The sequence below is a fragment of the Hyposmocoma kahamanoa genome, unplaced genomic scaffold (assembly GCF_003589595.1).
Source record: "Hyposmocoma kahamanoa isolate Upper Pololo Valley unplaced genomic scaffold, ASM358959v1 93, whole genome shotgun sequence".
NCBI classification, from domain to species: Eukaryota; Metazoa; Arthropoda; class Insecta; order Lepidoptera; family Cosmopterigidae; genus Hyposmocoma; species Hyposmocoma kahamanoa.
Genome location: NW_020654810.1, coordinates 9586927 through 9601257, shown reverse-complemented (window position 1 = coordinate 9601257; position 14331 = coordinate 9586927). Strand labels below are relative to the sequence as shown.

Here is a 14331-nt window from a genome sequence, read left to right as displayed (position 1 = left end):
CCGTGAGATCTACTGGTCCGGGGAGTGGAGACGATTGGCCCAAGAGAAAGTGATTAGGTGTTAGTGCTGGAGCATCCTGTGGCTCAACAGACACATGCGTCAGCGGTCGTGAATTTACTACGCCTTCCGCCTCGAGTAGTAGTGTGTACAGGACCTCCTCCCGAGGTGCTCTCTCCTTTAGCGTTGCTGCAAGGGTTCGTTTGACGCATCCGACCAGACGCTCCCAAACTCCACCCATAGAGGGCGATGACGGAGGTAGGAAGTGCCACTCGATCTGTCTGCCAGCTGCAAAGTCTGCGATAATCGGCTGATGCGACTTCCACTCCCTCTGAATCTCGCGGCTGGCGCCAACAAAGGCGGTCCCATTGTCGGAATAAATCTGCTTCGGACATCCTCGTCTGGACATAAAACGACGTAGAGCCATTATCGCAGAATCCGCTGACAAACTTCCCACAACCTCCAAATGGACAGCTCTCGTGGAGAAGCAGGTGAATAGGGCGATCCAACGCTTCTCTCTACGACGTCCTACAGCGACTTCCACAGGGCCGAAATAGTCTAAACCAGAAATGGAAAAGGGACGCTGGTGATGGATGAGGCGTTCAGCAGGCAAGTCTCCAGTCGGTGGAACGGATGGCTTGGCTTTCCTGTTCTTGCATATCTGGCAATCTGCAGCTACTGCTCTGACCGTGGGACGTAGATGAATGACCCAGTAGCGCTGCCGAAGTTCATTCACAACTATCTCGCGACCACCATGTCCAGCCCATACATGATAGTAGCTCACAATGAGCCGAGCTATGTAATTGCGTCCGTTCAAAACTACGGGTTGCTTCACATCATCCGCGACGTCGCTGACTGTAGAGAAATTTTTATGCGGTTGAATTTCCGTGAAATTATTATTGGGATGAGACGAATCTAAATGCAATAAATGGTGATGATTCGAACGACAAATGTTGCATGAATTGGCTTTGCATGTTCGCCAATTGTGCTTGCCTTTGCGAATGCACTTCGGACAAACTTTCGACTGGCGAACCCACGACAAACGCTCGTCAATGGAGAGTGAAATGAATTTGGGGCATGATTTTATTGTGTGGTCGGATGAACAAAACAAGCAAGTTAATTTGTTTGTTGTGGTGTGGGCGTGCACCCGGTGAAACGCCGGCGGCTGCGTCTTCAGCTTGTCGAAGTGAGGAGTAGAGCTGCACAACAAAGGACTGGGGCTAAAACGAGCCCGCTTGCTAGCTTCCTGCTCCAGAAATGTTGCCAACAACTCCAGCATCGGCATCTCAAGGTCGAAGTGATGATCCGCAAAATCCAACCACTTGTCCTGTAAATTTAATGTTAATTTAGCCAGAAGTGTGTGTACCAGTTCAGGTGAATAAATATATTCGTGCCTGTTTAATTGTTTCACTATGCACAAACATGTTTGTACTCGAGCTGAAAATGTGAAAATGTCGTAGTTTCGAGTCATCTTAGGCAGGGCGCGCACTGCAGCTATTTCGTAGAGAACGATCTGCTCTGGGCGCGCAAAGTTGAGCTCTAAAGTCCTTATTACCAATTCAGGATCATCTGTTGTTAGGAGCAAGGATTTGACGGTCTCGCGCGCTGCACCACATAAAGCCTTACGCAGACGCGCCATATTTTCCCTATCCGAAAACGCAGCCTTGGTATCATCAAAACTCTTTTTGAATAAAGACCAATCCGAAATATTCCCTGAAAAACTGATTAGATCTATAATTACTGATTTAGGTCTATCGCAATTTTGTGCGAGTAAAGTAATAGCGTTAGCCAGACGACAAACTTCGCCTATTGGTACATCTTGAGGTTCGTGGCGCGCCTTCGCAGGTGACGGGGCACCTTCCCCGAAAGGTAAGTGGACGGCCGTCTCCCGCATGGTGCGTTGCACATCCTCACATAATAAATTAGATTGTGGTACCTTAACAACGCATGGTGACCGTGGAGTTTTGCACTCCGGTAACAGTGGCACAGACCTGACTTGCTGACCTTCCATAAGGCGTGATGGCGATCTCGCGGCGCTGCGGGTGTCATTTACCCATTGCGCCGTCCGCTTCATGGAAGCCGTCGTTGAGCAACTAGCAGTCTTTTCTGCCTCGATCGCAGCGCTCTCAGCCTCGAGCTCTGCACGTGCTGCTTCCTCTTCAGCCTTCGCAACTTGATGCGCGAGCTCGGCAACCTTGCGCTTTAATTTGGCTTCGGCGGCCTTCTGCCGCGCCATCAAGGTCGCGCGCTGCGACGACGAGTTGGATGCTGGAAGAGATCTCTTATCCTTTCCTCCTCCCTCAGAGGGTGAGGGCTCCGCCATCTCTTTCGCTGCTTGCGCTCTCGTAAGCATAATTTAAAAAAAAATTTCTTTTTGAAAAACAGAAATTGAGATTAGTGGCTCCAACAGGACCGGGACTAATGGCTCGAAAGGACCAGGATCTCGAGGACAGCGAAGGAAACGGCGGTTTAGGAAGGAAAAAGGTGTATTATTTAAGAGGAAACAGACAGTAAAGAGAAACAGAAGAAAAAGCAAGCACAGAGTATAAAAAAAGGACAGAGACAAAGAGCTAAACATAGACTAATAAGTAGAAACTATAAAGAAGGTCTGTCCTCGACACCATACTTCTGTTGTATATTAATTTATCATCTCATGCTCACTAAGTTGGGCATGAGAACTCATGGTATGCGTTTCTATAGGTAACAAATTTACTATTTCTAGATGCTTGCTTATAAATACCTGCAGCCTTAATTTTGTTGCAGCCAAACTATGGAGAATAATTATGTTTCAAGTAATGTTCTGTGAAGATTCTGGAAGATTCTCAAATTTTTGTAGAATGTCACCAATTGAGTTATTTGCTGAGTAAAATTGAACAAATTATTACCAAGAAATCTATTTTCCAAGGTGTATGTATCGAAATGGGCTCTAGCTGTTATCTGAAGCGGGACAAATATGTAAACATTAACGTCGCGTTGCTACTTGTGTCTTTTGACTCGTGCTCGAAATACCGCTCACGACGCGATGGCACGAGTGGCGATGCGAGTCGCGACGCGAATAACGAGCTGACCATTTACATAATGTGTATTCGTGTATCGCATCGCTATTCGCATTAGTGATGAAAGAGACTCAGTCATTTAAGGCGTTTTATGACGACTCAACTCCATTTTACAGGACTCGACTCTACAATTAAGACTTTGGGTTCGAGTTTTTATTAATAAGACTCAGTCGTTGTACTAAAAGACTCAAAAGACTTAAACGACTTGAATGACTTGAAAAACTCAAACGACTCAAGTTGTTTGCAAAGGACTTATACCTATTTATATTCTTATTAAACCCGAGTTTATAAATAAAAATGACGTAAGTAGTATGCAGTAAATAATCACGTTTATTTACTTACAATAAAAACGCCATACGGCTCATGACTCGCGACTCCCGAGGCTATGAGGCGCCAGTCGTTTTAGTCGTTTTAGTCCTATACGCTTAGAATAATAACGCATAGAATGATAGTTTCATATCACACGAACTGTCACAAGTGAGGCAAAAATCGAATTCATGTAGGCGTAAGCAACTTGTATCTACGCTCGTCGGCACGCACACAACTATACAAATAATGATGCCATGGAATAGCATTTCCCTCAAAAGCGGGGAAATTGTATCTCGCTTAACTCATCATTAAGTTAAAGGTGCCTACAGATTTGCCCGACATTGTCGATCAGGTGCCTACAGATTTGCTCGATTTTGTCGATCATACTGTCGATCGACAGTGTCGATCAGGTGCCTACACTACAGATATGCTTGGTTTTGTCGATCGTTACTGTCGATCGACAATGTCAAGTGACAAGAATTTTCAAAAATTTATTTTTGGTAATCCTTATGGAAATGGCGTTTATATCTGAATACACGATGACGGACACAACTTTCCAAATAATTGCAATATGGGAATTATTTTCGAGGTCCTCGAGGTGCTCATTACGAATATGGCACTCATTTCTAAATCCAAGATGGCGGGTACGATTTTTCGAATAATGGCAAGTTGGGTATCGTTTTCAAGGTATTTAGGGGTGCTCATTACGAATATAGCATTTATTTCTAAATCCAAGATGGCGGACACGAATTTTCAAATAAATGCAATATGGATATAATTTTCGAGGTATTTGGAGGTGCTAATTACAAATATGGCACTCATTTCTAAATCCAAGATGGCGGGCACGATTTTTCAAAAAAATTCTATTTGGATATCATTTTGGAGGTATTTGGGGATGCTCAATGTGAATATGGCACTATTTGTAAATCCAAGATGGCGGGTATGATTTTTTCGAATAATGGCAAGTTGGGTATCGTTTTCGAAGTATTTGGGGGTGCTCATTACGAATATTGCTTTTGTTTGAACTGTCGTGTCTGCCATCTTGGATTTAGAAATGAGTGCCATATTCTTATTGAACATCCCCAAATACCTCGAAAAGGATACCCATATTGTTTTTTTTTTAAATCGTGTCCGCCATCTTGGATTTAGAAATAAGTGCTATATTCGTAACGAGCACCCCCAAATACCTCGTAAACGTTACTCAGAACCAATATCAAAATCAAAATTATCTTTATTTCATAGGTAAGCATTATTACACTTGAAATCGTCATATTGGTTAAACTCTACCGCTCATTCGTAAGGCAGATTCCCTCAAGAAGTATAAGCAAGAAACTCTAGGGGTTGCTCTTTGTAAACAACATTTGTACGCATTCAACTTGCAGAAATGGAGGTCAAATGCACACTTACATTAGAATGAAAAAATCTGCAGCCATCGCGATATTGCCTATTCTCAAAAAAGTACGTAATATAATTATTTTGAAACAGAACAGCAAAATTGGTAGAAAGAAATTCGTTACTTTGCAACATTTTCGTGTCTTGTTGCAACGAAATTAATTTTCGGTTTTAGTGAATATTTATATAAAAATACAAGTTGAAACGCGTTACTTCCTTATGGAATGTAATGTTAATATCTATTTTATGTTTGTCTGACGTATTTTAATACTCATTTACCGCACATTTCGTCATTTTTAGCTAAAATTCTGGAGCTGTTCGCGGTGCAAGTTCACCTTGAGCACTGAAGGCCCGCCCGCTCGTGTAGGCCCATTGGGAGCGCTTCAATTTGCCTCACTTAGCGTGTGCGGACTAGGTTTCTATGCGTTATTATTCTAAGCCTATAAGTCTTTTAAGCTTCCTAGGGTTGTAAGACATCAACTCGAATTACTCTTCAGTTTTAGCCTTATGATTCAAGACTTGAGGGTTAAAAGACTAAACTAGTCGTGAGGCGTTGAAAATTAGTCGAGGTTTTTTAAAAGGTCTTAAAAGACTGAGTCTCTTTCATCACTCATTCGCATCGCCACTCGCACGAATGTGAGAATGCGGCATCACTTGTATGCACAGAACACTATACTCTGTCTGGTATAAGATCGGTCGCATACAGTCGCAATCCGTTTCAGAATTTCGATGGCAACAAAACCATATAAATCACGGACTCATCAGTATCACACTAATACTATTCCGTGCAAATGTTTTTCCAATTCAAAATTCCGTATGAAGGCTTGTGCTTGGAATTCCACATGAAGAAAGCCGTGCTGGCCATAGGGCCATAATACTCAGTCGTAAAATGCGTACGTATTTTTGCTGCGAGAACATTTGGACTCAATGCTTCGCGTCTACTCTCAGATGAGTCTTGTTATTCCGAACGGAAACAAACGTATGTATTATGTATGTGATGTATATGTGGCATCTCGAATCGATATTCTGTTACGGAATTTCGAAACGATTCCCATTGTATACGGTCGGCCTAAAAAAAGCGATTTAGGTGCGCCACATGCAGTCTAAGGCCGCGGCCGCACTACTGAGGTGACTACGACGCGACGGCGATTTCGTGAAAACAAACTCATATAAACATATGTTTATATGAGTATACCACGGCATATATACGGCCACCGACATATGTCGGTGGCCGCACTGCAGACACGACAAGCGAAATTTATTTGTTCATATCGTAAAGAAATTTCAAATGTTCTACAAGTAATGCTCTGCATTAAATAAAATTATTCAGTGACCCGCGACGACACTTGAATTTCATACGACAATCAGCGGTGCGACGGCGATTGGTCACGATTTGCGACAAAATATGCGGCGATGTATCAGTGCGGCCGCCACTGTCGCCTAACCTGTCCGGTGCGGCCGTAGAGCTCAAGATTTATTAGATTAAGCGACGTAGAGGCGTTTCGCTAGCTTCTCGCTTTTGCAATGCGGCCACCATTGACTTACAAGCGGCCACCTATTTTTTCGCGTCGCCGCCGTACCAGTGCGGTCCCAGCCTAGGTCCTATTCCAGAACTCTACTCAATGCTCAAGTCAGGACTTGAGTATGATTTAAAGCACTAGAAATCGTACTCAAGTCCTTGCCCTTAGGATCGTATTTGCAGTGCTTGAAATCATACTCAAGTCCTGACTTGAGCATTGAGTAGAGTCAATTTTTAAGTTTATGTAAAAGTGTGTAGAGTCCATACGCCTTTCCATCTAGAGATGGCTAGGCATTACAGAAATTATCTTTGCTTTGCTTTTTGCATTCGTTTGTCACCAAAGAGTTTGTCAATGTCAGATTCGCTCTGGACCTTTTGGAGGGAAAAGTGTCGTTTTTATTTTGACTTTCAATTATTTTGTGAAATCTAGTTTAAAGTGGAATAGGATAGTGCTATTGTGCCTTAATCGAAGATTAAAACGCGAAATTATACGAATCTCGAACTAAAATACCCGTATCGGCCCGTTCTAAGGAATCCCGAGTCAATCCAATCACGCCGCCTCAAATTGCCTATCCTCTTTGTGGCGGCCATATTTACAGAAACATAATTCAACTTCATGTACCAAAAAAGAATAATGTACCAAGACTTGGCTGTATGGTGTAAAACCTTTGCCTTTTCCTTTATGGAAAGAAGAAAAAAAAAATTGTCAATGTCATTGTCAAAACAAAAAACAAAATTTGCCGTTTACATACTTTTGGAATTTGGAATTTATTTCATTCAATCTCGTATTGTTTCTCTATGTTAATAGGTTTCCTGCCTGTGTGTGAGTTAAAATGTACGTACTCTCGTACTGCTGAAAACTGAAATGTTATCAGATATATGTAGTAAAAAACGAGATTACGAGGGCTTATAACAGTATTATGGGCGAAATAGGCAAAAATTTCAAAGATTGGGACGTACCAAAATGTTCCCGAAATTCACAACCTATCAATACACTGGAGGTTAGTCACTACAAATTGGGTTTTGTTTATTTTCTACTAGACTCGCTATTGATACAAATAAAGTTTTATTGCTTAAAGATTTATCCAAATAAGCCATTATTTATAGGATTTACATTGTACATTTAATATAAAGGAGATACGCGTATGCTAATTATAAGAGATATTCTTCTACATGACTGGTAGCTGTTTGTATGCTTTGTTAACACTTTGTTGTCTTTCAGGATAAATGGAAATTAGTTCCTTCATTTCTGCAAATAAAAGGGCTCGTGAAACAACATATAGATTCATTTAACTATTTCATCAATGTGGAAATAAAAAAGATTGTTCAAGCCAATGAAAAAGTGTTTTGTGACTCGGACCCTTTGTTTTACATAAAATATTTGAATGCTTATGTTGGTACCCCTGATTTGGAAGAAGGCTACAACATGACAAAGCCTACTACTCCTCATGAGTGTCGGTTACGGGACATGACATATTCAGCGCCTATTACTGTAGATATAGAATATATTAGAGGCAATCAAAGGGTTATAAAAAATAAGCAGTTGATTGGAAGGTGGGTAACAATATTTTTTTAAATTCAGTATTAATATGTACCAAGAATAAACTGGAATATACAAAGAGACTGATGGGAGTGCAGAAGGTGAAGGTTTGTCAGGAGCGTAACAGGTGGAGGTCCATGGTCTCTGCCTACCCTTTTGGGAGACAGATGTGATGACATGTGTGTAAATAATAAGTAATTCACTAAAACTTTCATTATCTAAAATATTAATTTATTAACTTAAGGATTTTTTTAAAAGGACTTATTTTCTGCTTTTTGAGTTAATTTACCTAAAGTATGCACATTTTCTTAGTATGGACATACCCATTTCATCCTCAATACATATCAAATTTCTTTTTTGACCTGTTTTTTTTCCAAACATACCAAAATATAGGTTGTCCAAACTCAATATAGGGTGACCAAAATCATCGGGGACAGTGCATTGAAGCATAACTGGCATTGGATAATTCCATGTATCTGACACATGTAGTCAATTTGAGTTTTGCATGTTAGTGCACATAGTTGTATTATATAGGGAGCCACAGTTGTAATTAACCAACAGAAAAAAAAATTGGTTAATAACAATACCACGGATCTATCATCAGGTGCAGAGATGGGCAGTGGATTGAAACCCAATGTGACTGCCCAGGTTTTAAAAACATTTTTATCTAATGCCCAGTTTTAACCCGTTTCTGCCCAAAATTGTGGGCGGAATCCATTATATGCTGTAATAATAATTAATTAATTCCTGTAGAGTTATGATAAGTACACTCTAAATTACATTACAATTAATAATTATGTAAATGGAATCTTGTATATTTTATAACATACATACACATAAAAAATAAAACTTAAATTAAATTTATTGAGCCCAAACACGATACCACTGCTCTGCCCTCGGAATGAAAAAAGACACAACTGCTGTGTAATGTACGCATAGTTGTGGTTTTTTTTGTCATGAAGAGAGTGCTGTAAGTAGTTGAGAGGTTGAGTAGACTGCAGACTGTCCTAGTTCATCAAATTTGCTGTCTGTGTATGTGTGTCCTAGTTCATCATGCATCGAATTTAGGTTACCATATTGTAATGTCATCAGGTTTTCATATATACTATACTGCTATTCAAATAAATATTCATTTTATGACTGAGATTCCTTGATGAACTTGGAAAAGAGCTGATGATCTTTAAACAGCTGAACAGGTCATCAAACATAACTTTAATACTTGTATAGTTTATAGAAAATGAAGTTTCAAAGAAAAAAACTATTAAGGTTTTTTCGTTTAGAGTATGTAGGACAATGCAATATGTGTGGTTTACTTACGGGATAGATCCAATGAATTTCTACCAAAATATTCATCTATAGGTAAAATTTCGTAATTTTTTGTGTATTTCTTAAAACTTGCGAAGTTGCGAAGTGTGTGGTGGTGGGTCAAGGGGTGTGTTCGGAAGGAACCTATCAGGGCGCCGTTATTTTGACAGGCTGGTTTCCGTACATTTAATGCTGGGTGGTTTCAGTCTGTTTTGTCGGAGCCAACATGTAATGCCACTGAGATTTTGTATACATGTTTGGTTAGGTAGTATTTTGATTTATCTGTTTGAATTTTATTAAGTGTTTTCTTGAGATATTGTTTTTCTAATAGGGCTGACATTTTCAATAACGATTAAAGCCCCTAAATAAATAAAGACTAAAAAAAATCTACTTAACTTTCCAGTTTCAGTTGTTACACTATCTAATTCATACTTAAAGTAATAATTGTTTGATTAAAAATTTGTTTGTTCGGTAAAAAAAATATAATAATCTCAGCAGAGAGTACTAAAAAAACAAAAAAAAAATTGAAATCGGTTACCGGGTAGTACGCAAACCCGGATTCATCCCCTAGTTCGCCACTAAAATATAATAAAAATCGGTTCTCACTTCTCAAAGTATATTGAGAGAGAAAAACGCCTCGAATTGGAGAATAGCCAAATCAACCCTTAAAATAATTGCTGCTTATAATAAAATTTAGGCGCTATTTATAAAAATGAATCTTCATGCGTGAACAGCCAGCCTTGGCGGTGGATGATTTTCTTCAAAATGAACTAAATAATAAATAAATAAAATTGTTTATTCAGTAACATAAATAAGAAATGAAACCACTCTGGAGATACCCTCTTTCCAACAAAAATAAGAATCGTGAAAATCGGTTCACAAATACCGGAGTTATCGCGTAACATACATAAAAAAAACATAAAGTCGAATCTCAATTTCCTCAACCTCTCAACCTCCTTTTTTGAAGTAGGTTAAAAAACAAAAATTGTGCTACATACTCGCATAATTTTTGTTTCGATGAATAAAACATTTATCTTGTATGGTTTTTTTACTATACTATTTACATAGCGTGCATTTGATATCAATATCGCGGACCTTACGGTTAGAGTTTCCAGTTCGTAGCCAAATCAAATTCGTGTAAATGTCGTGGCAACCATATTACCATGATTTACTGGAATCTAATTGAGTCTGTATACGACAAATTAATGCTTACTATGCAAAAATGAAAGTCCTAACCATTGAAATAACAAAGTAACAACGTTAAAACCCTTTCCTGTAAAATTTGGTTTTGCGTAGCTACATATCGGCTTTGCACTGTCGCCGACACTTTTCAATATTTACACTAACGACCAGCTAAGCATTTCAGAGACTCGGCGGTTTCTCTATGCCGATGACCTGGCATTAGCTCAAACTGACGCCTTTGAAGAGAGCCTGTCGGCTGCTCTAGAAATACTCGCAATTTATTATAAGAACAACACCCTTCGTCCTAATCCCTCTAAGCATCAGTCATGTGCATACCATCTGAGAAATCGTCAGTGTAACGGGACCTTGAGTATCACATGGCAAGGTGCCCCCATCGAGCAATGCCCGAAACCACGATCCTGGGTATAACTCGATAGGGCACTGAGATACAAACCACACTGCCATAAGACTAAACGAAAAGTGGGCACTAGAAACAATCTTCTCCGGCGACTCATCTACAGCCTGGGGGGCGATTTTTTGAAGTGCCGCAGACTACAGGCTTGTCGCTCTCTTTCTCGGTGGGCAAATTTGCATGTCTAGTGTAGCACCGTTCCGCTCACGCAAGGGAAGTCGACATGGCCCTGAATGATTGTCTTTTTTTATAATACTAAGTAACGGGATGAACAAACATTGTGGCTGGTTATAAGCGACACGCCTATCATCATCACGCCTATCGTCATCCTGAGACATAAGTTGACAAGTCCCATATGCCTATAATTTCACCAGCACCTTTTCCTTCCAAACCGGAACGCAGTAATGCTGACATTACTGATTAGCGGCAGAACTCTTTCACAAGGAGCTCTACTGCTACTAATGTCGCGTCATAGCGGGATGCTTGAAGCCTACTCCTCTCTCATTATTACTTCCGTTAGCGGGTATTGCTCCTTCCAATGTACTCGTATTTATTCGGCCACAAGCTCCCACCAGCACGACTATCAAGTCTCAAGCTTACTCATAAGCTTCCTTCGACATACTACCTACGGCTATAAAAGGTAGTCCAACACACGCGAGGTGCAAACTTTGGCAAGCCAAACTCGCTGCTCCTCTTGATTTTATTACCCCAGCCGAAGTCTTCCCCCCGGGCATGAGCTGCATTAGTCATTAAGGAAACCCCTGAATCGTCTCAGGTCACAAGACGATGTAAACATGGTGAAATGGGGATATATTAACCCGACTCAAAATCATTGTGCTTGCGGATCCCCCACACGAACTATGTCTCATTTGCTCTATGCCCACTGTGTCCGACCAGCTGCACCCGCGAAGACCTACTAAAGGCAATGGATAGATAGATAGAGGTGGCTGCTTACTGGGCTAAAGTAATATAACAGTGGTTTTTTGTTGGTTTTTGTTATTGACTCGATAAGAAGAAGAAAATTATCCCCGACGATATGTTTATTTTTGAAATGGGCAAAGTATTCAAATACGTAAGTACCTATAGAAACAACACAGTATTACTTTTATGAGACAATAATTTGTAACAAATACTTACTATGAAATAATAATTTCTTGCCAATGTACTAAAATTTCAATAAATAATAAACATATACACATATGATCAGTTCAGCGAAGTCCCAGTATTTGAAAGAGGAAATGTCCACTTTATTCTTTAGTTTAGCTAAATTAACTCCCTCAATTCCGATCACTGGTATAAAGAACGTCTATTGTAATAGCTCTTTAAAGTAATAAACATTTTAACAGGGAAGACCCTTTGCAAGCTCCATGAAACAATGGTTTTCTTAAACTCTTGATATATTTAATGTTTCAAAAGATTTAATATAGATTTTTTTAATTTTTCAGAATGCCTTTGATGCTGAGGTCCTCAAACTGTGTTTTGACAGGCAAATCTGACTATGAACTTGCCCATTTACATGAGTGCCCGCACGATCCAGGTGGCTACTTTATCATTAGAGGTAAAAATACTGTTTTTTTTTAATTTCTATACTTGATATAGTACTCGTGTATTTATTGTAATAATAATAAATAACGCACACACTCATAGCCCCGCACTAGGGAAACCATGTGGCGCGGGTGCCATGGACACACACACATAGACAACCACAAATTACACCCACACTCACGAGAGATATAAATGTAAGCCATACAAATGTTTCTCTCGGCCCGGGAATCGAATCCAGGATCTCTACGTGGCAGACCAGCAAACCGTTACGGAGCATCACAAACCAGAATTAAAATGATATCCGTATTACTTCAAACTACTAGAGGTGTATTAGGCGTGTATATTCAGCATTTAGTGAAGTTGGGCTGTGGATGTTGCTGATGATTTCTTCATATTTCTGTTATTGTTTTTTTCTCTTTACATGCTTTTGCTTTATCATGGTCCTAGGCAAATACGGTCAGGGCACGTTTTACAGATCTTCAGTTGCTACAAATTTTCAGAGAAAACATGACAAATCTTGTCATATAAATGTACTTTATATTGACATGGCCTTAGTTGAGGTACAATATTTACAAAACTGCCATTTGGTATATTTCAGGTCAAGAAAAAGTGATCCTTATACAAGAACAATTGTCCAGAAATAGGATGATTGTGGATGAGTTCAAAGGAGCCATACAGTGCCAGGTGACCAGTTCCACTCATGAGAAGAAGACCAGGACAAATGTCATAGTCAAAAATGGAAAATATGTGCTGAGGCACAATGCTCTGTCTGATGTAATTATAAATTATTATATACTAATTACTGAGTATTGTTGATTACAACTATTTAAATCATGACATATTGTAAACATTGGCTTACATTATAAAATAAATAAAAATAAAAGAAATCGAATATTAAATTAATAATATTCAAAATGATACTGCTGTAGGTAGACTCTTCTGGTTTTTTATTTTTTTAAACACTCTGGTTATATTTTTCTATCTGGTTTTTCATTTAAATAATCTCATTTTATATAAAATTCTTATAGCATTCTGTGTTAAGTAGTTAAACATAATTTTCTAGGATATACCAATAGCAGTTGCCTTCAAAGCCATGGGGATCTGCAGTGATCAAGAGATCATGCAGCTAATAGGTACTGATGATTTGACAGTAAAGAAAATGGCACCTTGCATTTTGGACTGTCATAATTTAAAAGTCTTCACACAGACCCAGGCTCTTGCATATATTGGATCCAAATTGAAAGTTAAAAGGTGAGTTAATTTAGTTACTTTAGAGTTAGTTTAATCATGGACCAATAACTCAAGAGGACTGCTAATCGTCATACAAGATAGCGTAGCCGGGTATTTAGTACCTATTGGTACACTAGATGTCGCGACGATTACCAAATAGCTATTTTGTAACATTATTTTACATAGACACATTGATTCTATCAAATCTGCTTCTAGTGATAACAAACACGCCAACTAGATGGCGCTATATTTTACCTCAAAATGGATATGCACCTGGAGTCGTATACAAATACATTGTAAAAAAAAACAATCGCAACTCACAACGTTTCCATCCTCTAAATAATAACTAGAACACTACTTTGTCTATTCTAATGCCATTTAGACATATTGATAGTTTAGCTTAAAATTATTCATATTTCAATGTTACTGGGTGTAAGAAGCGAGAAAAAACAATGGCTACGGTGATTTTAGGCTGAGAACACCGAACGTGCGAAATAATATTTTTTAATTTTATTTGTAATTCCAAGAAGTATGATATCGCAGATATTGCATTGGTCCCAAAGGGTCATATCGGAACGCCACACAGTGGGCCCAAATTGATAATTCTTGGACATAGGAATAACTTGTGGAGTATCGAGCAAATTTTTTTTATGTGATATATAATAACATTCCTAACAACTTTTATTCTTGTATGATTTCTTGAAAAGTTGATAGATTCAGAGAAAAAAAAATTTTTGTATGGACAAATATACATTTTATTTTTTATCTCAAAATATACGAAAATCTAATGTGCGTGTGTTACTTACAGTATAGTTCCCATCATTTTCTATGTAGAAAAAAATAA

The 14331-nt window shown here is 39.0% G+C and overlaps 1 protein-coding gene across 1 annotated transcript in view; it reads left to right on the top strand.

Annotated features, from left to right (window-relative positions):
* Nucleotides 1–7091: 7091 nt before the first annotated feature.
* The window catches only part of LOC113237202 (DNA-directed RNA polymerase III subunit RPC2), a 14001-nt gene continuing 6761 nt past the window's right edge, over nucleotides 7092–14331 (top strand). Inside the window, exons 1-5 of the mRNA XM_026473540.1 lie at nucleotides 7092–7274; nucleotides 7496–7827; nucleotides 12158–12270; nucleotides 12856–13031; nucleotides 13321–13508. Coding sequence (XP_026329325.1) covers nucleotides 7194–7274; nucleotides 7496–7827; nucleotides 12158–12270; nucleotides 12856–13031; nucleotides 13321–13508 — 890 coding nt within the window. The 5' untranslated portion in view covers nucleotides 7092–7193. The remainder of the gene's footprint in view (nucleotides 7275–7495; nucleotides 7828–12157; nucleotides 12271–12855; nucleotides 13032–13320; nucleotides 13509–14331) is intronic.